A 27156-nucleotide genomic window follows, 5' to 3' on the forward strand; every position below is an offset into this window, starting at 1 on the left:
TTTTTTTTTTTTTTTTTTTTTTTTTTTTTTTTTTTAGATAGGGACAGAAAGGCAGGAAGGGAGAGAACTCTTTTTTTTTTTTACAGAGGCAGAGATAGACAGAGACAGACAGACAGGAATGGAGAGAGATGAGAAGCATCAATCATCAGTTTCTCTTTGCGCGTTGCGACTTCTTAGTTGTTCATTGATTGCTTTCTCACATGTGCCTTGACCGTGGGCCTTCAGCAGACCAAGTAACCCCCTGCTGGAGCCAGCGACCTTGGGTCCAAGCTGGTGAGCTCTTTGCTCATGCCAGATGAGCCCGCACTCAAGCTGGCGACCTCAGGGTCTCGAACCTGGGTCCTTCCGCATCCCAGTCCGATGCTCTATCCACTGCGCCACCACCTGGTCAGGCAGGTCGATTAGTTTTTAAAGCACTTTATTGTTGTTGTTGTTGTTGTTAAAACAGAAGAAATAAACCAGTGTTAACAAGTGTTTGTTTTTTGAACAATACAAATCTTTTCCCCATACTTTTATACTTAAAATTTTTTCTACAGTTTAAAACATTCAAAAATTTCTTTTGGAAAAATTTTATTATTTTTAAAACTTGAAATTTAGCTCTTGTTATACTTGTACAAGTTTTGAACTATTCAGTAGATGATCTCAGTTAATGCCAAATGAGCCAGTTTCTGGACCTGGTCCTGTTTTTGACAGTTTTGAGATTTCATCCCAGTGCTTATGTATGAAGGAAGGGTTTTATTTACCTTTAGGGTTGGTCTTTGGGAATCATTTTTATCAGGTGAAAAGATTTTTATCAGGTGGAATGTAGTTATTAAAGAATTATGTGACTTGAACTAATCCGGACTCTTTCCCCAGATGATATTGCTGATAGGATGAGGATGGATGCTGGAGAAGTAACTTTAGTGAACCACAACTCTGTATTCAAAACCCATCTCCTATCACAAACGGGTTTTCCAGAGGACCAGCTTTCACTTTCTAACCACCAGGTTAGGAATAATTTTCTTCCTTTGATTAATGAATTATTTTGGCTTAAGTTTTCCTCTGATGTAGTTTAAATGGCAAACTCAGAAATCCAAATGATAACTTTTTAGAATCAATTATTTCCTTATTTGGAATACTGTTTGATATAATACCATTAAGACAAGAACCAGGCTATGTTGTTCTTTTACAACAGTACAAAGAATTTGAGAAAATTCTTTGTTATTTTTCTGAATGTAGCAATTAGGAATACCCAGATCTGTGTTGTTTTAAACTGGTGTCTTAAAATTGCTGGGCATTGCCCTTGCCGATTGTCTCAGTGGATAGAGTATGGCCCAACATACAGACATCCCGGGTTCAATTTCTGGTCAGGGCACACAGGAGAAGCAACCATCTGCTTCTCTTCCCCTCTCTCCCCCCTTCTCTCTCTCTTCCCCTCCTGTAGCCAGTGGCTTGATTGGTTCAAGCATTTGCTTGGGTGCTGTGGATAGCTCGGTTGGTTGGTCTCAGCTGCAGCCTCAGGTGCTAAAAATAGTTCAGTTCATTCGAGCATCTAATGCAGAATCTCAGGTTTCACCCAGAACTACTGAATCAGAATCTGCATTTTAAAAAGCTCCAGCTGATTTATATGCACATTAAAGGTTGAGGAGCAATATTAATAAAAGTCTTTCTCAGTAAGAAAGCCATTATAATTTGAATGAGGTGATTCTTTGCAGTGTGAATCTTGTGAATCTAGCCTGAGCATAACAGAATATTTAGCATCCTTGATTCCTGTGTACTAAATACCTGTAGCATCTGCCCCCAATTATTTTAATAACTGAACATGTATATTCACATATTTCTAGATCAATACAGGAGTGTAGCACCACCCCTGATTAAAAACTCTGTAAAGTTTTCAAAAGAATCAAAACCAGGTTGATATTTTCTGCCTTTTGATATATGATACAACTGGCTTTCAGAACAGGATATACTTAAATGCATATTTACCTCCTGATGAGCATTTTTTGATTTAACTTGAATAATAAATTTTGCCCATTTTTCCCCTTGAAGCCTCAGTCATTTCATCAGATTGTGTGTTTTCCTTTCTTATTTGTATATTGTTTAATTTATAAGATATATAAATATAATTCTGAAATATCATAATCTTGTTTAATGATACATTTTTTCTAGTATAGTTTTTTTTCCATTTTATTGTCAAAATATGATTTAAGAAAAATCTTCTGCTTTGTTTAGATATTACCTTCCAGGCAAGGAAATTTGGACCGATCTTATACATATTCTACAAGAAGTTCAGCTTATAGTCCAAATTATTATTCAGGTATGACACATTACTTGGAATCAAGACATTTATATCTGTTAGATTTCTTCCTAGCATATCATGTGTGTTTACCATCTTTAAAAGTATGAAAGCATTGTAAAAAGCAAAATAGCATTTTCTCCACTAAATCATTGTTTTCATAAGCATTTTAATAAACTATGTGTGTATATGTGTGTATGTGGTTACTGTGATACTTCACTGATCTAGTCTCAACTAAATATGTTTTAATGGAAAAGTTTTGCAATCCATTTTCCTACTTGTTCATTATGTCATTGTAAAAAGCACTATATAGCTTTTTTGTTTGAGATATGCATATGTGATATAAAGGATATTTGTTTTGTATTGATTTAAAAGCTCAAAGCTAGCCTATTTCTATTCTGCTTGAAACCATGAATTCTGAAAATTTGTTTCTGCCCAAGTTTATCCCTCCCATCAGGGCAGGAAATGTTAACTACCTGTCTCTATCTAGCACCTGCCACAGCCATGCTTGCATATTCAAGGGCTTGCCTGTTCAACTTGTGATCCATGACAGAAGTCAGCATTCTCTAGGCTATTCTACTACCTGGTCTGCTTGACTTTTCATCTTCCTTTCCTAAGATTTGGACTTGCAAAGGTCTTCTGGCTCTCTCTTGGAGAAATGAAGAGTTTTTGATCGTTAGCGTTCTGGCAGTATGACCCAGGAAGATTATAGTGTCTTATGTCTTTTCACTCCTCCTGCCTCAATCTCCTCACTTTACCACAAATACGGAAATATTACTAATAAGATTATCTGCCTCAATGGGATGTTTATAAGGATAAATTGAGATAAATATGAAATGCAAATAATAATTATTGTTATTTGGCTTCCTCAGGATTCTTTCTCAGCAAGATGAGATCTCCTCCCCTAAAAAGATGTTAGTATGATGCTCTTTTAGATTTATATTATATTTAAATGTCATTTAGGTGGGTGGTAATTTATCTCGGGCACTGGGTTTTTTCTCCTGGAATGGGAAATGGTCTCCACAGAGTATGTGCATAATTTATATAGAAAAATCAGTTAATTTTGCTCCGAAAGTAACTTTGCCATCATTATTGAAAAATCCTTCTTGATGAGTAGAGAGCCTGAAATCTGGTTTGACAGCTCACTATTAATCCTAGAGGAAGGACAGTTGACTGGATAATGAAATCATATCATTAATATTTCCATTTGAACTCAGGTTGTATTTTCTTGTAATTTCATCTGCTGATTTACCATTAAACAGAATATTTGCTTTTAGTTATAAATAATTGCTCAGTAATCAACAGTTATACAGAGAAAATTATATTCAAAATCTGACCATAATTCAACTCTTCCTTATCTCTGTTGCGTTTTCTGATTTTTACCTGTGTGTACAGGCATAGTATATACATTGTATGATTTGATACTTATAATCTTTTTTTAGCTCAATATTTTTTTTTAAAGATTTTATTTATTCATTATAGAGAGGGGAGGGAGAGAGAGAGAGAAGGGGGGAGGAGCAGGAAGCATCAACTCCCATATGTGCCTTGACCAGGCAAGCCCAGGGTTTTGAACCGGCAACCTCAGCGTTTCCAGGTTAATGCTTTATCCACTGCGCCACCACAGGTCAGGCTAGCTCAATATTTTTATTTTTACTTTCTGTTTACATATGATTCTTCATATTTACCTTTTTATGTTGATTTCTAATAATTCATGGAATTGATATGCACATTCACAATTTTTATGTGCAATTTTAAATTCAAAAGGCTCTGAATACCCAAATTTTTTTCATAATTTATTTGGCCTCGAAACTTGACTTGAATTTATTCCTTGGCAAAAATACGTGAACCATGAAACTATATTTTGTCTTTTATCTTTGTAAATATGAGTATTTATACATATTATGCAAAAAATCAATATGTTTGGATCCAGAGTACTGCTTCAGATTATACTTGGAAATGTTACATAGTATATTCCAGGTTATCCTAAAATTTCAAAATTTTTAACTTAGAAACAACTGAACCCGGCCTGACCTGTGGTGGCGCAGTGAGATAAAGCGTCGACCTGGAACACTGAGGTCGCCGGTTCGAAACCTTGGGCTTGCCTGGTCAAGGCACATATGGGAGTTGATGCTTCCTGCTCCTCCCCCTTCTCTCTCTCTCTCTGTCTCTCTCTCTCACTCCTCTCTCTCTAAAAAAAATCAATAAATAAAATATTTAAAAAAAAAAAAAAAAGAAACAACTGAACCCAAGGGCCTATGATTTAGAATGATAGGCAGTGCCTTCATTTGCTTTACTGTTTTCCCTCTGGTTTAGGTCCCTTTCACCCCTCCCACTTTTAGCTATTATAAAAGTCTCATGACTTCTCTATACATATAGCATTTTTTCTTTTAAATTCCAGTAGACTCCAGAAACTCACTAAGAATATATCTGAGGTCATCTCAAATTGTAATGTTCTTGACTATGTTGATACTTGACCAAATTCCTGGCTTTTCAGTTACATGATTCTTGAGAGTTATATTTTTTTCCTATATTTGTCCTTATACCACAATTTGATCCCTGTATTAAAATCTTAATTACTCTGACATTTTATCTCTTACTTAAAGGCCATCTTTTTGGAAAAAGAAAAAAATTATAATAGTTATGGTATACATGGTGGTGAATAGCGAATAACAATAATGAGTAGTAAAGTCACATTGAAATACAGATGCTGAGCTATTAGATCTAGTCTCTATCTAAATCACAGCCAGAGGCAATTTGAGTCCACCAGATTTCATCTAGTCCCTAACAAAACAAACATGGCATGTCACAGCCTTTAATGTCACTCCCTAACAATCAGAATTTAAATCTTGAATGCCAAGGGTCTGTATACCTCTTTCTTACAATTAAATCTGATTCAGATCTGCTTTTTACTGTGTACTTTTTAAGACTTTGTTTCTTTGCCTTACCCATTCTAACTCATTGCATGTCTTGCAGAATTTTGTCTCTGCTATCTCTTGGATGTATTCTTTCCTGATAATCCCCACATTGATTTCTGTGGTCATCCCCTTGAGACTTACCTCTTGATTGGTCTAGACATGGGTGGTTTCAAGTTTACGTGCCTTAGTTTTCTCATTTAGATTTTTTTGATGTTTGTCTCCTCTCTCATCTTGCTATGAAATAAAAACAAAACAAAATGAAGATAAACACAAGAAAGCTCGAACTTTAGAATCTGGAAGCTTCCTGTTTACTGCTTTCCTGGATCTGTCCCTTGCCTTCTCAATGCCATGAGACAGAGAGGCATATCAAGCTTTTAAAAATTTTGCTTCTTAATCCACTGAAGATTAGACTTTTAAAAACATTGATTTAAAAGTTTTTTAGAAAGCAGAGAAAATGCAACATTTGACTTTAATAACTTAGTGCTGGTCAGACGTCAAGACCTCTTGATTTTATTAAGAGTACAATTTGAAAAGAAAATTAAAACATTTTAAATCCTAAACAAAGAAAAGTAGAGTAAAAGGAAATGATTTCGCTCATGCTTAAAATCTTCATTAATGTCTTCTTTTTGGGAAAGATGTTAAATTAGGTTGCCAAACTGACATTTAATAGGTAAGATGATTTAAAGCATCCTGCTATTTATAATAACTAAATAAATCCTAATGTTAACAGGAGTTACTATTAGTTTCCTTCATAGAAAGTGATTGGCTCATACACGTTTTTTAAGATACAAAGTTTATTTTATTATGTCTCTATAAGTATTACCTGTTCTTGCTGAAAATTAATAGAGAAAAGTAGAAAAGTACCCATCATTTTATTATTGGAACACAAAATAAAATTTTGGGGGTATTTCTTTATAGTTTTACGTGTATTTATATGTACGTGATAAGTAATCTTATTTGTGGCATAGGCAGTCTCATTTCTTAATGATGACAGGATATTGGCTAAATCATCACCAGAAAATGAGCGTCTGCAGTTTCCTGTTGGTGCCTCTCTAGCTTTGATCAGCAATAGAGGACTGTTTAGTGATTTCATTGAGTAGGGATGCAACCACCTTATTCTGGTTATGCTTGATCCTGTGCCTTTCCCTTGCATTTTAAAGCTGAAGTCTCTGTCACATGCCATTGAGAAAGCTACTCCAGTTTATCCTTAGTCTTAAATTTCACACATGTCAGGGTAGTTTTCATTTTTTGGTGGATATTTCTAGTTAGATCATTCCCTAATCAAATTTTAGCAAAATTGTAAGAGACAAAAAACTTCTATTGTTATTTGCACTTATTTTAAAGATAATTTTCTGGTCCTTTAAAGAGACTCATTTTCATTATCCTCATGTTGCTCTCCTTAAAGTAATGGTAGTAGATGCTAAACATAGGTAATGATTACATAGGGAAAAGTTTATAATTCATTTTGAAAGTAAATTTAAATATTAGATTAGGTTCATTCACTGGTGAATCAGCTGGTACTAATACCACCCCTACTGTTGCTTTTTAAAATATTTTATTTACCCTGAATCCTGATAATTCTGATCAACTGAGACAACAACAGTAATAACACCACAATACAAAACATATTTTTTTTGGCTGCCTTACTTTTTGGAAGGAGTATCAAAAGCTACATTAACCATTTTAAATAACATATAATGTGCAGAGTTCTATAATAATATGCTTTGAAAGAGGATCTTCAAAGTGATGTTGACAGACCAAAATTTAGGATGTAGAGAATTATTCTCGTTTTTCCATGTGGTGATCCTCAGAGTTCCATAGCCTAACATCTGAAGTTATAGTATTTTGCAGCTGTTGTTTTAAATTGTCCAGTCCTGTTGATTAGGAGAGAAAGGTACAGAAATTATTCTACTCTTAGCTGAAACTTGGAAATTTTTATCACCATGCTTGTAAGCCACAAGTGAGAAAATTTGGATAATAAATAATTCTCACTTAGTCTGATTATAGCCTCAAGCAGTCAAGTATTGATATGTCTGTTGATTACAGCCCGAAGGATACCATAACTGATTAAAGGATACCATAACTGATTAACTGATAAGCAATAACTGATTAAGTGACCAAAGGATACCATATCAGAACCAGATGCATAAGCTGGCCAGAATAAGCAGCAATTAGGTTATCTCTGCTTGTAGAGAGAGTCTCTGAGTTTTGAACATGGTAATTAAAAACAGGAGACACCAGCTGCTTTTTAAGCAATAACTGTTGTTCATTTGAATTACAATTCTTCTTGGCCCTCCACCTGCTTTCTTACTGGTCTGGCCTACCTTCTTTCAGGCCCAGGCCTGGGAGTGCTTGCAAGATATAGTTGGGGTAAAATGTTGACTTTTGGTGGACACCACGGAGTCACATTGATGCAGATAAGGCACATGGCTGTGGCAGGATTCAGCTCCTTCAACAATTTTCAGGTTAGTATGGCTGAATCAATTATAGTTTGTAGAAGTTCCCTTACTGCACACTTTACTGGCAGTTGAGACTGGGATCTTCCATGAGAGACATGGTAATATGCCACATTACTTTGGAATACAATGTTGGACATGGTTGCAGTCATATGGTGAACCACTGTAGGTATTTGTTTAATTTATTCAAACTTTTATTCCTTTAGATAACCCTTCCTCCGATAGTTTTCTTGGCTCAGGAGACTTAAGAACCTTTGGCCAGAGTGCAAATGGCCAGTGGAGCAATTCCACTGCAGTATCAGATTCAGCTTCACAAAAATCAAGGAACAGCCGAAGTCTTTACCTCGAAACCCGAAAGACCTCAAGGTAGGTATTTTGGTTGCTTAGTTCATAAGCCCTTCCGGAGAATTAAGAGAAAATGGCTATAAGATAGTTGTCACGGGAGGAGGAAAAAAAAAAAAAGTAAAGATAGTTGTCACATTGGTGTTTTCAAAGAGTAACACCATTTTAAAACTTTAAACCATAGAGACATGGACAAGTCCATTTGAAAATTTCAACTTTTAATTTACTTGGTGTTAAATTCTGGTGACAGCCTGACCAGGCGGTGGCGCAGTGGATGGAGCGTCGGTCTGGGATGCGGAGGACCCAGGTTCGAGACTCCGAGGTCACCAGCTTGGGCGCGGGCTCATCTGGTTTGAGCAAAAAGCTCACCAGCTTGGACCTAGGGTCGGGGCACATGTGAGGAGGCAATCAATGAACAACTAAGGTGTTGCAATGAAAAGCTGATGGTTGATGCTTCTCATCTCTCTCTGTTCCTGTCTGTCCCTGTCTGTCCCTCTCTCTGACTCTCTCTCTGTCCTTGTAGAAATAATTAATTAATTGATTAATTACAAAAAAATTCTGGTGACAGCCAAATCTTATCATTAGAGGAGAGAGTTTTAAGGGCAGCCTTGGTGGATATGAGTATATTGGGATGCTTCAGGATCTATAGAACTATTATAAATCTCAAAGTGAAAATCAATTTCTACAACTTCAGTAGCAAAGAAATTAGCACATTTTGTGGGCTCTCACATAACAGAGACCTGACTTAAACCAAGACAGCTGTGCACCCCATGGCCTTAGTCAGCTAGACCTAAGCTACTTCTGTTAGAAAATAGAGTCACAAAGAATTGTCCTATTTAGCCCAATTTTGTAAGCCCTGCCTATTCCCTCACCAAGCTCTATTGATTATTAAAGGCAGATGAAATCTGGCTTAGAAACTTTTCCATCAAATGCTTTATTATAAGTAAAATACTTCCTCTTAGGAATAGTATTTATGACTTCTTAAATTTTACTGTGGTGATCGGTTTTAGGAATGTGATGTCATTTAACTTTGGCTTAGTCAAGGCTAAGCTTTCTGGTGTTGATTGAAACCAATAAAATTTTATTTTATGATTATCAGCACATGGACTTAGGAAACGTGTCAGTATTCCCAGGGATCATCTTCCCACTTCTTAGTATTTTCAAAAATTATACCAGAATTTATTAACACATTCACATTGTAAAAATTAAAACATTGCTGAGAAAGCCAAAGATCCTGTGACCACCGTCCACAGTTTTTTCTCCTTCCCTTGGTGTGTTTCCTTCTAAACCGTTTTTCCTGTGCTTGTCGTTCTTTCACTCTCTCTTATTCAGAGATAGCATAGTATATATGCCACGTATACTATGAAATGTGTAATAGTATTTTGTTTTCATTAAAGATATCCTATATGCATCGCTTGTCAGGTTGCTTTTTATACTCAACAATTCCATACTGTTATTTTTTTAATGTAAAATTACAAAAACAGTACATGTGCTTTGTACAAAATTGGAAAATAAAGATAAGCAAAAATAAAAAGCAGAAACTTTGCATTCCCACCAGTCAGATATCACCTTGGTGATATCTTAGTATGTATCCTTCCAGATATTTTTCTCTGCATTTACACACTTTTTTTTCCCCAAAAATGAGTTCATACTGTGCATACTCTTTTGTAATCTGCTTTTTCAATTATCTCCTTTTTTTATTTAGTAATTTTTATTTGGTACTCTAACTAAATTATATTTAAATTATATATTAAATTTTTCTAGTTGACCCAAAAGTATCCTTTATAGCTAATTTGTTCAAACCAGTATCCAATCTAGGATTGCATCTGGTGTCCCTTTTTCTAACAACATGACTTTTTTCTGCATGGTAGTTCATTTTTTGGATTTGATAGAGTTCTTCCTTATAGTATCATTATTTTGTCCTCTATCCTCTATATTTTTTGTAAACTAGACTTTTGACTTGTTGAATAGAATGCTGATGCTGTCTTGATTATCACATTAGGAAATCTACAATATCTGGTTCTCCTATCATTAGTGATTCTGGATGAACCTCTGGATTAGGGAGGTAGCAGTCTGGTCCTTAGATGTACAGTTAGATTTCTATTCCCCTTGTGACTACAATGTAATCTAAATCAGTGATTTTCAACTGCTAGTCTCTGGACTGGTGCCAGCCTACCAGAAATTTCATGTTGGTCTGCGAAAGCGTTAACCACCCTGATGTATGAAGATTACAGAGTCTATAATCATTGGATTGAAATGATCTTTCGGTTGAAAAATGCTGATCTAAATGATGTTACTTGGGCATTATATGAATGAACAGTTTCACATTACCCTAATAGTTATTCATCTCAATTGCTAACCCTTATCTGGTAATAATTCTTTTTAAATTGAGGTATAATTGACATATGACATATTAGTTTCAGATGTACAGCATAATGATTTGATATTTGTATATATTGTGAAACGATCACCACAATATATCTAGTTAACATCTATCACCATAAATCATTACAAAAATTTTTTGTGTGTGCTGAGAACTTTTAAGTTTTAATTTTAGCAGCTTTCAAATATGCACTACAGTATTAACTATATTTACCATGCTGTGCATTACATCCCTATGACATTTATTAATAACAGGAAGTTTGTACCTTTGGGCCCCCTCTGAGCTTATAATATGTAATTGTAGTGGAGTTAATGAATTAATACTTTTCTAATTTTATCATTTTTTACTACATTTATTAATTGGCACTCTGCTATAAAGGAGAGCTCTTTTTCCTCCTGACCTGGAGCTATTTGGTTATCCTGAAATACATATTTTACTGGGAAGGCAGGATATATGACTAAATCTTTCTTTTTTTATTACCAATTTTCAAAATAAGTTTTTTACAATAGGTACTTCATGCACTTGAAGTTAATTTGTTTTTTAGTGTCATTATGAGCTTATTGTGTTTCAGTCCACTACAATCATTTTTTTTAACGCTCACATTCTCACAACTTTAGCTAGTGGAAGCTCAAGCTTACTTCTGTGTCTGACCCAACCTTGTTAATGGTTGGTAGCTCCCTTGCTTTCTGGCATTACAGGATGCCCTCATACTGTTTCTTTAGAAAAAAGAATTGTTTTCATTAAAAACACAAATACAATATACTCTCCAGGGAAGCATAAATACAAAAGACATCTAGGGGAATTATTATATCTTAACCAAATTCTATTGCCCTTGCCATCTTTTCCTTGCTGCATCCACCCACCCTAAGAAAATAAACCCTTTCCTGAAATTCTGAGTTCTTGCTTCTTTCTCCACTCTAACACAATGGAAACCATTAGAATTTGAAAAGTTAGAATATCTATGTTTTTTTTCTTCAGACCTAGTCTGATTCATCTGGACCCAGATCACATGTACTGATTTAAAGAGTTGATTTTATTGAATTCAGTTTAATCAGCGATGTATCTCCATTTTGCAACCTCAGCCAAAAAAAAAAAAAGATAAAAAATTTGCTATATTGATAGCAAGGACCTCAAACTTACCTGGTAATGATAGATGAGAAAGAACACATAGAAAATAAACTTGAAATTATTTACCTGTCTTTAAAGATAAGACTGGGTTTGAGTTTACAAAAATATTTTCCCTGCCAATTTTTCCCATTTGGGGTGCAAATAATACAAAGAAACAAAAATAAAATTCTCCCCTTCAGAGGAAATAAACAGTGAGGCCAGGAGAGTGCCCAGTGGCACAGCCTAGGAAAAAGCCTTCTGGCTGCTTTCATGAAGGATGGAGCCCTCTATTGGTATCTTAGGAAATTTTAAAATTCAGTTTAAAAGCTTAATTGAGAGACTTCAGTTTGGTTTGTCTCTGCATATTTAATTTTAAAATAATTTTTCCAAAGGACTTGGGACAGGGGGATCTGGGAAGTGAAAAGGAAGTATATTGTATATGCGAGCATACCTAGAACTCAGGTTTGCTAAAGACTAATGTGATATGCTTTCTGTCATACCACACAGATCTATGGTTCCTGACTAAAAGAACTCATAGATTATGAAGCTAAGACTACAATTTTAGGTGTTTGGTAATTATACATAGTTTGGCAGTCTAAGACCTCTTAAGTGGCAGAACCTGATGCAGCAACCCATGTATCATTTCTTACATATTACCTTTAAGTGGTGCATCTGTTATTCCACCTGTGAATTTTTTTGGTTTTGTTATTTCTTGAAAGTGAAAGTAATCACTGGTTTAGATTCTTCTTACTGTGCTGTTCTTATCTTTTCTTACAAACTTTTTTTTTAGTGGATTATCAAACGCTTTTACGGGAAAGTCAAATCATCACTGCCATGTGTCTGCATATGAAAAATCTTTTCCTATTAAATCTGTTCCAAGTCCATCTTGGAGTGGTTTATGTCGTCGAAACCTTTTGAGCCCCAAGAAAATTCAGAGGCGACATGTTAGTACAGCAGAAGAGGTAAGGAGAACCTGCAATGAAAGCTGCGGTTAGAACCTTCCCTGCATTCAGCCGTTCATGCCCTCCAACTTAGATGTTTATTAACCATTCTATTTACTTGATATTTTCTGTGTTTTTTCTTTCTTACTCTTTTTGAGTGCTATCAACTGTTCTAAAGAAATTAAAGGTATATTTTAGCATAGGATTTTATTATTTTTCTTATCATTTTCTATTCCTTTGGGACAGTAGACTTAATCTTTATTATTGCCTGAATAGCTTTTCATACATCAAACTATATCTCTCCTCTCTTTTTTGAACCTTTTATAAACTCTTGTTTCATGTGGCAAAATTGTTAACCTTGCTGGATTTGATAAAATACCCCCCCTTACTTCTTACTAGGACAGTGTGTTTCCTCGATATAGAAGAAAAACCAAGAAGCCAGCTAAATACTTGACATTCTTTCATTATGAATAAGATCTTTGAGATCATAGATTTTCCCCAAAAGAAAAACGTTCTCTTGACACTTAGGTTGTTGTACTCATTCAGGAAACCTAAAGGAAAAAATAAATTCTGTAAATATAATACAACATGTAATTTACATAATAGGAAATGTGGTTATACCTGTTCAGTTAAATGCTTATTATGCATCTAGTCCACTTTGGACTGTTTGCTGTGGAGATACAATGAATAACAATGACCTTACATTTATATAGCATTAGAATTCCCAGGATGCTTTCTACATGTATTACTGTTTTGAATCCTTTTAACTCTGTGGTAGAGTAGAAAATGAAGTAATATCTACACTTTACAGATTTGAAAGGTAAAGCTCAGAGGACATACTACTAATAATTGGTCAGCCTACAACCCAGGTCCTTTGCAGGAGTCTATTCCTGTGTGCTTTCTGGTATATAACCTGGTGATGTGGTTCCTGTCCATTGGAGCTTACAGATCGTGGAGTCAAGAATAATTATATAATTTGGTATTGAAGATCTCTTAGGTGGCAGAACTTGATTGTTTGTGACTTAGTAAAAATGCTGTTCGAAGTTTGTATGGAATCTAAAATATTCAAGCAGAGGGTGGCAGAACTAGTAAATCATATTTAGTAGGAAAAGGGATAGACAAACTGTTAAGAGCTAGTGATAAGAGCTGAGCAATAGTTATGAAAGGGACTTGTTTTTCACTGTACCTTTTGAACTGTAATTTAGTACCATGTATATATTAATTATTTCATACATGATTTTTTTTTTAATTACTGGGGATGTGGGAATTATGCTTCTGCTGGCACCTTGTCAGCCTATGGAGTAAAAGAGGCCGTGAAGAAAGAGACAGTAACATCACAGCAACTGGATACAGGCCTTCCAACACTCCCTGCCCTGTGTGACTTGTGACTGCCCCTGGGATCAGCGGGATCCTTTAGACCAGCGGTTCTCAACCTGTGGGCCGCGACCCCAGCGGGGGTCGAACGACCAAAACATAGGGGTCGCCTAAAGCCATCGGGAAATACATCAGACCCCTATGTTTTGGTCGTTCGACCCCCGCTGGGGTCGCGACCCACAGGTTGAGAACCGCTGCTTTAGACTATCAGTGTTCATTGCAAGCTCACCAGTCACTCATGAGCCAACCAGTCCTTTGGACCACTCAGCCCCTTCTCCTTTTGCCTCCACTTCTCACCTAAGGACTTGGGCTGGCTGGGCCATGGGCTGAGATAATGGAAGACATGAAGCTAGGGTTCCTCTTCCTTCTCCTATGTCAAGAAGATGCCAGGGATTGAACCTGTCCTATGAAACAAATGATAAAGGAAATTTTGCCTCATTTTTAGGTTTATATTCTGCTATGAAAAACAGTACAGAAACCTGGAATAACTCATATAATATGAATAAGACAAAATGTTGGGCCAAACTTTCAACAGATTATTGAGATATTTAGTCTTGGATATTATGGATAATTCAGATTAAAATATAGTACTTTTTTCCCCCAGTACTAAATAATTTATTGATCAGAGCTCACATACCAGAGGAAAAATTCTTTTCCATGGACATTAGAATCTGCAAAAGAGATGCAGTTGCTTATCCTAAAGAAGGAAAAATTATGTACTAATCTTACTACTGGATTTGTTCATCACCTTCAGGAATATGAAGCCGTCTACAAGATTAACATGATTTCACCACTGCACTTCAGTTTACACAATAGGGGTTTGAGGATGCATGAAAAAGAATTAGGAAATGTGTAAGTGGTGGCTATGCTACCATGTGGCTGATGCTGACTCGCGGCACCATTAAAACCTGTATTACCCACTAGGGTGACCACTAGCCATATCTGCTATTTAAACTAATTCAAATTAAATAAAATAAAAATTTAGTTTCTCAGTTACATTAGCTACATTTTCAGGTATTCATTAGCCACGTGGACAGTGCAGATAGAAAACATTTCCATTATCTCAGAAGATTCTTTTAGTGTGGTTAAAAAGGATGAATTTCTGTTTAGGAAATAGAAAATCTAAGAGACAATAAAAATGTTAAATGGTAAGTACACAAGCAGTTTCTTTTCAATTATGTGTTGCTTCCAGACATGCTTTTCTGTATCATATTCAGCAACATTGTTTTTGGGGTTTTTTTTGACAGAGACAGAGAGAGAGTCAGAGTAATAGACAGGAAGGGAGAGAGATGAGAAGCATCAATTCTTTGTTGCAGTTCCTTAGTTGTTCATTGATTGCTTTTTCGTATGTGCCTTGACAGGAGGGGGGGGCTACAGCAGAGCAACTGACCCCTTGCTCAAGCCAGCAAACTTGGGCTCAAGCCAGCAACCTTGGACTTCAAGCCAGCAACCTTTGGGCTCAAGCCAGTGATCATGGGGTCATATCTAGAATCCCTGTGCTCAAGTCAGATGAGCCCACGCTCAAGCTGGTGACCTCAGGGTTTTGAACCTGGGTCATCTGCATTCCAGTCTGACATTCTATCTACTGCGCCACCACCAGGTCAGGCTTCAGCAACATTTTAAAAAAATTAAATTTATTGGGGTGACATTGGTTAATAGAATCACATAGGTCTCAAGTGTACATTTGATACACGATCTGTATATTGCATTGTGTGACCACCACCCAAAGTCAAACCATCTTCCATCACTATTTATGTGGCTCCATTTACACCACCCCCTTCCCTCTATTAACTACCATACTGTTGTCTGTATCTGTGAGTTTCAGTTTTATATCTCAGATATGGTGAAAAATATAGCTCTTTGCTTTTTCTGACTTATTTCTCTTAGCATAATATTCTCAAGGTCCATTCATGTTGTCGAAAATGGAAGAATTTCAGTTTTTCTTATGTTTGAGTAGTATTCTATAGTATATAAGTACCGAATCTTTTTTATCTAATCCTCTATCAAAGGTCACTTTGGTTGTTTCCATGTCTTAGTCACTGTGAATAATGCTGAAAGGAATATACAGGTGCATACATTTTAAGGTGGTAGACTTTCTTTAAAGATGACTATGTGCGCGTGTATGTGTATGTATGTATGTATATATATATTTTTTTAATTTATTTTATTTTTTTTAATACTTTATGGCCCTAGCCAGTTAGCTTAGTTGGTTAGAGCAGGGGTCGGGAACCTATGGCTCGCAAGCCAGATGTCGCTTTTTTGATGGCTGCATCTGGCTCATAGACAAATCTTTAATAAAATAATAATGTTAAAAATATAAAACATTCTCATGTATTACAATCCATTCATTTCCTACCACTCATGTTCATGGTTGCGGGTGGCTGGAGATAATCACAGTTGTCCTCCGGACAACACCAAATTTTTATTGGATAATGCATAAATACATGGGTCGTTGTGAGGTCAGGAAGTAAACTTTTTTTTTTTTTTTTATAATTTTATTTTTTTAATGGGGTGACATCAATAAATCAGGATACATATATTCAAAGATAACAAGTCCAGGTTATCTTGTCGTTCAATTATGTTGCATTCCCACCACCCAAAGTCAGATTGTCCTCTGTCACCTTCTATCTTGTTTTCTTTGTGCCCCTCCCCACTCCCTTTCCCTCTCCCATTCCCCTCTCCCCCCCGTAACCACCACACTCTTATCAATGTCTCTTAGTTTCACTTTTATGCCCCACCTATGTATGGAATAATGCAGTTCCTGTTTTTTTCTGATTTACTTATTTCGCTTTGTATCATGTTATCAAGATCCCACCATTTTGCTGTAAATGTTCTGATGTCATCATTTCTTATGGCTGAGTAGTATTCCATAGTGTATAATGTGCCACATCTTCTTTATCCAGTCATCTATTGACGGGCTTTTTGGTTGTTTCCATGTCCTGGCCACTGTGAACAATGCTGCAATAAACATGGGGCTGCATGTGTCTTTATGTATCAATGTTTCTGAGTTTTTGGGGTATATACCCAGTAGAGGGATTGCTGGGTCATAAGATAGTTCTATTTTCAGTTTTTTAAGGAACCACCATACTTTCAGGAAGTAAACTTTTAATCAAGTAGTCAGCTAGCTAATTGCAGAAACCCTTTTGACAAAGAAGATGGCTAAAATAAAAAAAGATGAGGATTATCGTACTTTTCAGCAGGAATGGACAGAGGAATTTGCCTTTGTGGAGAGAGCAGGTTCTGCAGTGTGTCTAATATACAGTGAAAAAATTGCATCAATGAAATGGTCAAATATAAAGTGGCACTTTGACATATGTCATATTACATTTCCATTGAAATATCCAGCGAGGGACAGCAGGAAGAAAGCATGTGAAGAGTTACTGTGCAGAGTGCAAGCTAGTCAGCAGCAACTCTGTGTTTGGACCCAACATGGTGACTGGAATTCGGCTAGCTTTGCTGGTGCTTTAGCAATTGTGAGAAACGGAAAGCCATTCACAGATGGGGAGTATGCCAAAACATTCATGCTTGATGTTGCCAATGAACTTTTTGACGACTTTTCGGATAAAGACAAGATAATCAAATGAATAAAAGACATGCCTCTGTCGGCAAGAACTGTTCACGATTGTACCATCATGATGGCAAATCAAACTGAGGCAACACAAGTGAAGGACATAAATGCAGCACCATTCTTTTCTCTCGTTTTGAATGAGTCAACAGACGTAAGCCATTTATTCCAGTTCAGCCTGATTACAAGGTATGCTGTCGGTGACACACTACGTGAGGAAAGTCTTGCTGTGTTGCCTATGAAAGAGACAACAAGAGGGGAGGATTGATTCAAGTCTTTCACTGAGTTCACTAAAGAAAACAATCTACCGATGGATAAACTTATTTTGGTGTGTACTGATGGTGCTCCATGCATGGTGGGGAAAAACAGAGGATTCGTAGCGCTTCTTCGTGAACATGAAAAGAGACCCATCCTAGGTTTTCTCTGCATCCTACATCAGGAAGCGCTTTGTGTGGCGAGCAGCTTGGTGAGATGATGTCGCTGGTCATTCGGGTGGTCAACTTTACTGTTGCCCGAGCTTTAAATGATCGCCAGTTTAAAACATTGCTGGATGAAGTTGGGAATAATTATCCTGGTCTGCTTCTGCATAGCAATGTGCATTGGTTGTCAAGAGAGAAGGTGCTCAGCCGTTTTGCAGTTTGTCTGAGCGAAATCCGGACTTTTCTTGAAATGAAAAACATCGAGCATCCTGAGTTAGCTAACACTGAGTGGCTCCTGAAGTTCTACTATCTCATGGACATGACTGAACATCTGAACCAGCTCATTGTGAAAATGCAAGGCGTTGGAAATACAGTGATATCCCTTCAACAAGCAGTGTTTGCATTTGCAAACAAGCTGGAACTCTTCATCGCCGACATTGAAACAGGTCGTTTACTACACTTTGAAAAACTGGGAGAGTTTAAAGATGTATGCACAGCAAGTGACCCTGCTCAACATCTTGATCTCCAGCAGCTAGCGGGCTTCACATCTAATCTCCTGTAGTCATTCAAAGTGCGCTTTGGAGAATTTTGTGAGCGCACTGGTCTTTTTAAGTTCATCAGCCATCCATATGAGTGTGCAGTGGACAGTGCCAACCTGAGTTACATCCCGGGTGTCTCCGTCAGAGATTTTGAGCTACAAGCTGCTGACCTGAAGGCCTCAGACATGTAGGTGAATAAGTTGAAGTCACTGAATGCAGATTTGGAAAGACTTGCATGACAGCAAGCAGAGTTGGTGAGCAAACACAAGTGGGGAGAAATGAAAAAACTTCAACCCACGGACCAGCTGATTGTCAAACTTGGAACGCGCTTCCCGTCACATACCACATACTGCAGCATGTGAGTATTGCTGTACTGACAATGTTTGGCTCTATGTATGCATGTGAGCAGTCTTTCTCACATCTAAAGAACGTTAAGTCCAACCTACAATCACATTTAATGGATGGAAGTCTCAACACCTGCATGAAGGTTAACCTCACCACGTATCAACCAGACTACAAAGCCATCAGCAAACCCATGCAGCACCAGAAATCGCATTAATGGTAAGAAGTACTTTATTCACCATTGGTTAGCAACAGCATAACAACGTTATTGAAAAGAATTCAGAGACTTACTGTACTTTAAAAGTCTTACATAAAATGCACACATTTACTTGTATTTAGTGTTAAACATATTGTATGGCTCTCACAGAATTACATTTTAAAATATGTGGCGTTCATGGCTGTCTCAGTCAAAAAGGTCCCCAACTCCTGGGTTAGAGCATCGTCCCAAAATGACAAGGTTGAGGTTTGATCCCCGGTCAGGGCACAAATGGGAAGCAATCAGTGAATGCATAATAAAGTGGAACAAATGATTGCTTTCCTTCCCCTTCCCCTCTCCCTGTCTCTCTCTAAAAAACAAAACAAAATAAAAACTCTATAATAGTTTTATAAACCAAGAATGTTGGACTTAAAAATAGAAAGTTACTGAATTATGCACCTTTCATTTTTGGAATTTATATAGTTTAAAAACTATTACTTTAAACAAACTCAAACTTGGAATTTATGAAGTTATTTGGGTAATTTATAACAAAAGGATTCACTGGCTTGCTAACATTTATTTTGTGTTCTTAAAGTTAAACTTTTATAATTTTACAATTCGTTTTTATGATGGAGCCAGTTATAGTAGCATCTAACTGCAAGAACCTGCCACATTTTTTTCTAAGTAGAATTCAGCATTTTACCCTTACACTCTTTTAAATTTTCTTTAGTTCTTTTTTAGGTTTAAAACATAACAGCTGACTTTCTTTCTTTCTTTCTTTTTTTAGGTGAGAGATGGAGAGATAGTGAGGCAGGCTACTGCATGTGCTCCAACTGGGATCTACCCAGCAACCCCATCAGGGGCAGGTGCTTGAGTACCAAGCTATTTTTAGCACCTGAGGCTAATGCACTCCATTGGAGCTGTCCTCAGTGCTTAGGGCCACGCTTGAACCAGTTAAACCACTGGCTGCTGGAGGGAAAGATAGAGAGAAGGGGGAGAGGGAGGGTGGGAGAAGCAGATGGTCACTTCTCCTGTGTGCCCTGACCAGGAATCAAACCCGGGACATCCATACTTTGGGCCGACTCTCTGTCCGCTGAGCCACCAGCCAGAGCCCAACTTTCTTTACTTTAACGTATTGTCCAATTATTGCTTCCTTTCCATTTAATTTTTAAATTTTCTTAATAGAAAACAGTTTAATAAATAATATACAGAGAAAGATGTTTTCTTTTACTTTATAATATCTGATGGTCCAAAAAAGGATTGTGTTTTCAGTTTTAAGTGACTTACCTCCTCACAGTTTCTTTTGGTGAAGCCAAATATTATATATATTCTTTTGAGAGTTGCCTAGATATCTTTGTCTGAAATAGTTTTAAATGAAATATTATACCCAATACTTTTTGTTTTTGTTTTTGTTTTTTATTTTTTTTTATTTATTCATTTTAGAGAGGAGAGAGAGAGATATAGAGAGACAGAGAGGAGAGAGAGACAGGGAGGAGGAGCTGGAAGCATCAACTCCCATATGTGCCTTGACCAGGCAAGCCCAGGGTTTCGAACCGGCGACCTCAGCATTTCCAGGTCGATGCCCAATGCTTTTTGTTTTAATGAAGCCAAAGAAAGAAAAGAATTACCTTGCATCATTAAAAAAAAATTCTTGTGATCTCCAAATTAACATGTAGAACAATGAAAAGTTCTTAACTTTTTCCTGTATTTTTTTAAGTCGTAAATTAGTTTAAACTGAAAGCATGAGGCACTTTGAATACTGAGATAAGTATTTGGAATATGGAACCTTTTATTTCTGTTTATTTTATGTTATCTAATGACTGTAAGGTTGTTTGGGCTCAGAGATGCTTTTCTTTGAAGATGTATTTATTGGGGAAAATGATTTGGGGGGAACTTTTGTGTGTGTTAAATTGATTTTTAAAAATCAATTCTTTACATTGAATATCTAGATTTCTCATAATTTGCATTATCTTAATCACTTAATGACACGTTGGTTTTTCCTATTTTATCTATAAGTGTAAATTTATTCAAAGGTAAGATTTTGCTATTTGATGTGAGGGAGGCAGGAAGTGTTTTTAACTTTTTACAGTTGAAATCTTTACCACAAAGGTCCTTTCTGTCTCACTGTTCTCAGTATTCTCTTGAGGTCTTTATATGATACTATTTCTTTAAATCCCCTTTGTATGCAGAGTAACCTGTTAAAATGGTTTATCTGCTCTTCTTGTCCTCCCTAAGGTGTGATAATGCAGTCAAAGCTTTTAAAAATCGAGTTTGGTGGAAAAGTGGAAGTAAACTAAAATGACTGGTTAATTAAGAGTTAATGTCTCTTACAATCTACAGACTATCTACTTAAAGAATCATCACAGAGCAAGTTTAATTATGGATTTTAAATTAGTTTCTCAAATACTCATATCCTCTCCAGTAGAACAGCCAGTGGGGGGATTCAGCCTGGTTCCCATCGGTTTGGCAGAATTAATACCTAATTTTTTGTTGCGTTCAGTGAACCAGCTGTTAAAATGGCACTTGTAATCAGGGTTCTCTCTAAGGTGGACACCTGGGCGGCCGTCCAATGTGAAAATCACAAATTTACATTCCTCACTCTTTTTTAACATTCATCTGCACAACAGTGTATTCTAAGTACCTATAGTAATGTTCATTCCATCTATAGCTGAAAAATACTTGATGGAACTATGCTTGTAATATTTATTTATTTCATAAAACTCATACCTTTGATGAAATACTACATTTTAATTCTCTCACATTTGTTACTTCAGTAAACAAACATATAACATAAAGAGAAAAAGAAAAAGTGCCAAACAACTAGGGAGTGACAAGCTGTCTTTGGAAATATCTTAAATAACAGTTTTATTGGTTTTTGTCAGGTATTATTTGATATTTTTTCATTAACATTTTAAACCTCTTATAACATCTAATTTTGTATATCTCTTTTATTCAAGTATTAAATGCATGAAATAATAAACTACCTTTCATTATATTGGTTTTTTATACTTAAAACGGTCATTAGGGAAGAGAACTGGTTGCTAAATTATTTGAATTCCACCATTGAGAATAGCCAAAAACTACAGATTTAGTCATTGATATTAATTTATACCTGGTGATTGTCTTTTCTAACCATTATAATTTTTGTGCTGTCACCGATCATCGCAAATACTAGAAAAGAGGACTGCCATCATTGTGAATACAATATTAATCTCTACCTGACCTGTGGTGGTGCAGTGGATAAAGAGTCGACCTGGAAATGCTGAGGTTGCCGGTTCGAAACCCTGGGCTTGCCTGGTCAAGGCACATATGGGAGTTGATGCTTCCAGCTCCTCCCCCTCTTTCTCTCTCTCTGTCTCTCCCTCTCCTCCCTAAAATGAATAAATAAAAAAAATTTTTTTTAAAGTTTAAATATAAATGTTAATCTCTAAGTGATAAAATAATGGGGTTTATTTTCTTCATAGAGAATGTTACAAGTTTTTTTTCTCTTGAGTATGTTTTTCACCAAATCATCTCACCTATTTCTCCCTTGTCTTATCACTCAACTATTCAAAGGTAAGGATAGCTTGCTCTCTTTAGGAATTGTCATGCCTTACATTTCAGGTTGTATCTTGTTAGATTAGTAACATTAACTAACAATGTAATTGAAAGTTAGTATGTAGCAAAAAATGGATCAAGAAGAAAAATAATTAGCCTCTTTACCTTTGCATTGATCATTGCAGTTCATTCTGCCTTTAGCAAACATTTTTATCTGAATAAAATGCTTAAGTGCCTATTGAAGTGGCACAGTGCAAGATACTGGTAGCCCTGGCACAAAGTATCATAATTATTTTGTAAAGATTGGTGGTTGTATTAAACCGTATATAAGTTTTAAAGGAAAAAAGTACTGAGCGTATGAGTGAATGCAGCCCATTGCTTTAGGACAGCAATTTTTAACCAGTGTGCCACAAGAATTTTTAAAACATGCAATACCTTACTGTTTATCAGGGGCCCTGACCTCTTTTCCTTTAGATTGTCAACTAAAAAAATAGCAACAGCCAACATGACAATAGCCATCCTGTATGAATGCCCTGTCTTAAACCATAAATGTAATAGAATTGCATCTTATTGGTCATATCGTATAATAAGATTGTATCTGATTGATTAATTCTTGGTACTAGAGATCTCTATATGCAAGTATAGGCTCTTGATTTTTTTAAAAAGTCACTTTGGAGCAAAAAAAGATAGGTAATTGCTATTATATTTTTTGTAAATCAGTCAGAATTACACCTAATATTTTTGTCAGATTGGCAAAAAATATGTATGTTCTTGGTATGCTGAAAAATTTTAGTAATTCATTAACATGTGCCATGAGATGAAAATGGTTGAAAATTACTGCTTTAGGGAATATGTATAGAGTAGATGCTTTACTATGGTTACAAGTCCTTATGTAATCTGGTTTTCTGCTAAGTGACATCATTTCTTACTACTGTTCTGATTCACAATGACCTTACTATTTGTTGGACACATCAAAGCACATTCCTGCCTCAGGGCTTTTGTGTTTGCTGTTCCTTTGTCTGGAATACTTTTATAAATTTCTTTGACTTCTTCCTTTGAATTAGGTTTCTATTGAAATATCACCATTTAAGAAAGGACTTACTTGTTCTCATTATTGCCCCTCCATCACTTTCTCTTATTTTTTTTTATTTTTAATTTTGTTCATGCTACCTGACGAGTTGTTTTGTTTTTCAATCCTTTAACTGTAAATTAAGCACCACAAGGGCAGGAACTTTATCTTACTCAATGCTGTAACTTCAGTGACTGCAACATAGTTAGTATTTATCTCAATAAATGAGTGAATGGATCTTATGGAGCCTGTGCTTGCCCCGAAGTTCAGCATTAGGAGTTAAGAAAAATAAATAAATATGTGTTGAAGATGAAAACCATCTCTGGGAGTACACTCTTAAAAATCTAATAGAGCCTGACCTGTGGTGGCGCAGTGGATAAAGCGTCGACCTGGAACGCTGAGGTCGCCTGGTCAAGGCACATATGGGAGTTGATGCTTCCTGCTCCTCCCTCCCCCTTCTCTCTCTCTCTCTCTCTCTCTTTCTCTCTCATTCTCTCTCCTCTCTAAAAATTAATAAAAGAAAAATTTTAAAGAAATTTTTAAAAATCTAATAGAATGGAAAGCTGTTAGCAAGTTCTTAATCAGATCTTGACTGTTCTTTTACTTCCTTGTGATTTTTCTAACAGGTATCCAGAATCAAGGGTTTTTTGGAATCTTAATTTAGAGGTCTGAAAATGTTTTATTTCTGGGACTCTATCAGTTGAGTCAGAAATGGTTGCCTGTTGGTCTTTGGGTTTCATATCCTATAGCTTCTCTGCACTATCATTTACATATATGCCCCATAATTTTCCAGAATATATTGTCTGGTTTTTACTTCACCAAACTCATATATACTTTGTAATTTTCTAGCATATCCTTAATGAACCATGATTCTTAATTATCTTGAGGACTCTGTGCTTTGGCAGGGTTCCTGGGAATCTTGATGCTATTGTACAAATACGTGACTCATTGGATGTGTTTAAATTTTTTTTCTTTCTTTTATAGACAGTTCAAGAAGAAGAAAAAGAGATTTACAGACAGCTGCTACAGATGGTCACAGGGAAACAGTTTTATATAGCCAAACCCACCACACATTTTCCTTTACACCTGTGAGTCACAGAAACATATTTTAAGTGAATTTAATTTAATACACTAGTTATATGATACTGAAACTATGTTATTCTCTTGCTAGATCTCGGTGTCTTAGTTCCAGTAAGACTACTTTGAAAGACCCTCTGTTTAAAAATGGAAACTCTTGTGCAGCTCAGCTTATTGGCTCTGATAGTTCATCATCTGGATCTGCCAGCGTTTTAACTCCCCAGGAACAACTGTCTCACAGGGTGTATTCCTTATCGTCTTATACTCCAGATGTTTCATTTGGATCCAAAGATTCTGATCCTCTCCATCAACTCCAACATCACCACACTCTTCCACATCAGCCAAATAACTTGTCAGCTTCAAATACACAATCCAAAGGTAAAAATGGTATTATATAACTATGCATTTCAATATAATTTAACTATATTGCCTAATAGCTAATTTATTGAATCTTTGTGAATTTTAACTCAAGGTTGTAGTGCATATGTAACTTAATTAACATAAATAGCTTAAATACATATAATTCACTTAGCAATGCCACTAGTAAACCTATAAGTAACTTTTTTCTTACATGGAATGTATATGATTTTATATAGTATTTAAAAGATTGACTTTCTAAGCAGAGTCTAGAGTCAAAGTACATTAAGCCCAATTATTTCAGTACTTTCTTTGTTTCTAGTACTTTATAGTGAAAACTACAATGGAATCTTGAACAATACAGAGGTCAGGCGACACTGATCACCCCTACCTCGTGCAGTCAAAACAGTCGATTAATACGTATTTTACATGTTATGTGTATTACATACTGTGTTCTTAAAATAAAGTAAGCTATAGGAAAATATATTAAAATCATAGAGAAAATACATTTACAGTATTTATTAAAAAAATCAACATATAAGTGGACTTGTGAAGTTCAAACCCATGTTTTTGAAGTGTCATATGGATTCTGTACTCTGATGTTCTAGGAGTTTTGGAACATCAAGTATTGAAGTAAAAGTTCTTAATCAGGTAATAATAACAAAACCTGTATAGTGGGTGTATACATTTTGGAATGGTCATCAGCAAGTTTTGGAAACAACAGTTTTCTATCTAACTTTCAGCTAATGGAAATACTGCATCTCTTAGCATTCCTAATAATTAGATTTTGCTGTGATAATTTTTCTCTTTGCTTAGTTTCACCTACTTTAGGTATGTGTTTTGTGTGCATCTATGGTATGTGTTTTGGTATGTAACTTAAAACAAGTTTTAGGTTAAGTGGTTTGACATTTGGGATCTTTGATAAATCTATCTCAAAGGCTCTCCTTCCTCAAGCCATTTGATTTTTTTTTTTTAATCCTTACTTTCTAAAAATTCTCACTGGGGGATTAAAATTGTTGGTGGCATCATTATATAGCTGTACATATTCATGAAAACTTGTATTAAATTTTGTGAGGTGATTTACTGAGAACTATCATTTTTTAAAAAAGCGTTTAGCCTCAGAAACATACATTGTATGACAGATGCTTAGATAAAACCAAACTGGAACAAGTGTGCTACATCAAACTGTTCAGTTACTGTCCTTGTACTATTTAATAAATATTCTAAATAAGGCTTTAGTCATAGTGCTGCTTTAGAAGGACATTATTTTTGCCTTTGTCACACAGAAGGCAAGTGCTAGAATTTGTACTTTTTGACTCTGTTACTTCTCCTAGAGCTGTGTCTGTTTTCCCTTCCCTTCTGCTCTCCCTCCCCTTCTCCTTCACCTCTTCCTTCCCCTTTGTTTTCCACTTTATTCAGTTTCATGATAGTCTTGAACTAAAGACTTTTGAGATATCTTGGCATTTTCTTGTTCCCCAGGAACAGAAAGAAGAAGCCCAGGGAGGAAGCACAGCCCAGGAGCAGAGGCTGAAGCCGCGTGTACTTGTATTGCAGTGACTGCTTTATTTGTGAGGCTGTCTTCACTATTCTTGGCTCAGTGAAAATGGACATGCCTCTCTTTCTCTTCCATTTTATCTTTATTGTTATGCTCTGCTACTTTTATGGAAGTAGAACATAAAGTGTGGGAACTTAAACTACAGACATCTAGAATGTGTAACTGGATTTTATCAGTAATGAAATGCTCTTGTGTTTCTTTGTTTAGGATCAGACTCTGTGATATTACTGAAAGTGCAAGATTCCCAGACGCCAACCCCCAGGTAAACTTGGGAAAAAGGACATTATTAACATATTTTTTTCCTCTCTCTTTAATTAGTTTCTTCACTAAGAGTTACATAATATGAAACTAAAACCATCTCAGTTCAGAGCTCTCTCATGTGTTTGAATTATTTCAATAGCTTTCTAAGTAGTCTTCCTTTCTCCAGCCTCCATGTAGTTCTTCATTCCATTTTCCACCATGTTCTCTAATTCAGTCTTTGCATTGTTCCTTAGTCCATCTTTCATTCTGCAACCAGAAAAAAAAGCATAACTGATGATTCACTAAATTCCCTCAAGAGTAGCTTATCAGACAGAGAATCAAGCCCCAACTTCTTAGTATGGTATACAAAGCAATTTCTTCATAAACCTCACTTTCTATCACACATTCTTTCCTTTACCAAATACTTATTAATAGCCTGCTGTGTGCTGTCTGCTGGTACAGACATT

The 27156-nt window shown here is 36.0% G+C and overlaps 1 protein-coding gene across 1 annotated transcript in view; it reads left to right on the forward strand.

The window, feature by feature from the left end:
- The window catches only part of SENP1 (SUMO specific peptidase 1), a 62273-nt gene that overhangs the window by 5524 nt on the left and 29593 nt on the right, over positions 1–27156 (forward strand). The window contains exons 3-9 of the mRNA XM_066257985.1: positions 856–986; positions 2212–2296; positions 7853–8012; positions 12269–12440; positions 24445–24548; positions 24632–24915; positions 26657–26711. Coding sequence (XP_066114082.1) covers positions 856–986; positions 2212–2296; positions 7853–8012; positions 12269–12440; positions 24445–24548; positions 24632–24915; positions 26657–26711 — 991 coding nt within the window. The remainder of the gene's footprint in view (positions 1–855; positions 987–2211; positions 2297–7852; positions 8013–12268; positions 12441–24444; positions 24549–24631; positions 24916–26656; positions 26712–27156) is intronic.

This window comes from Saccopteryx bilineata, chromosome 2, assembly GCF_036850765.1.
Source record: "Saccopteryx bilineata isolate mSacBil1 chromosome 2, mSacBil1_pri_phased_curated, whole genome shotgun sequence".
NCBI lineage: Eukaryota > Metazoa > Chordata > Mammalia > Chiroptera > Emballonuridae > Saccopteryx > Saccopteryx bilineata.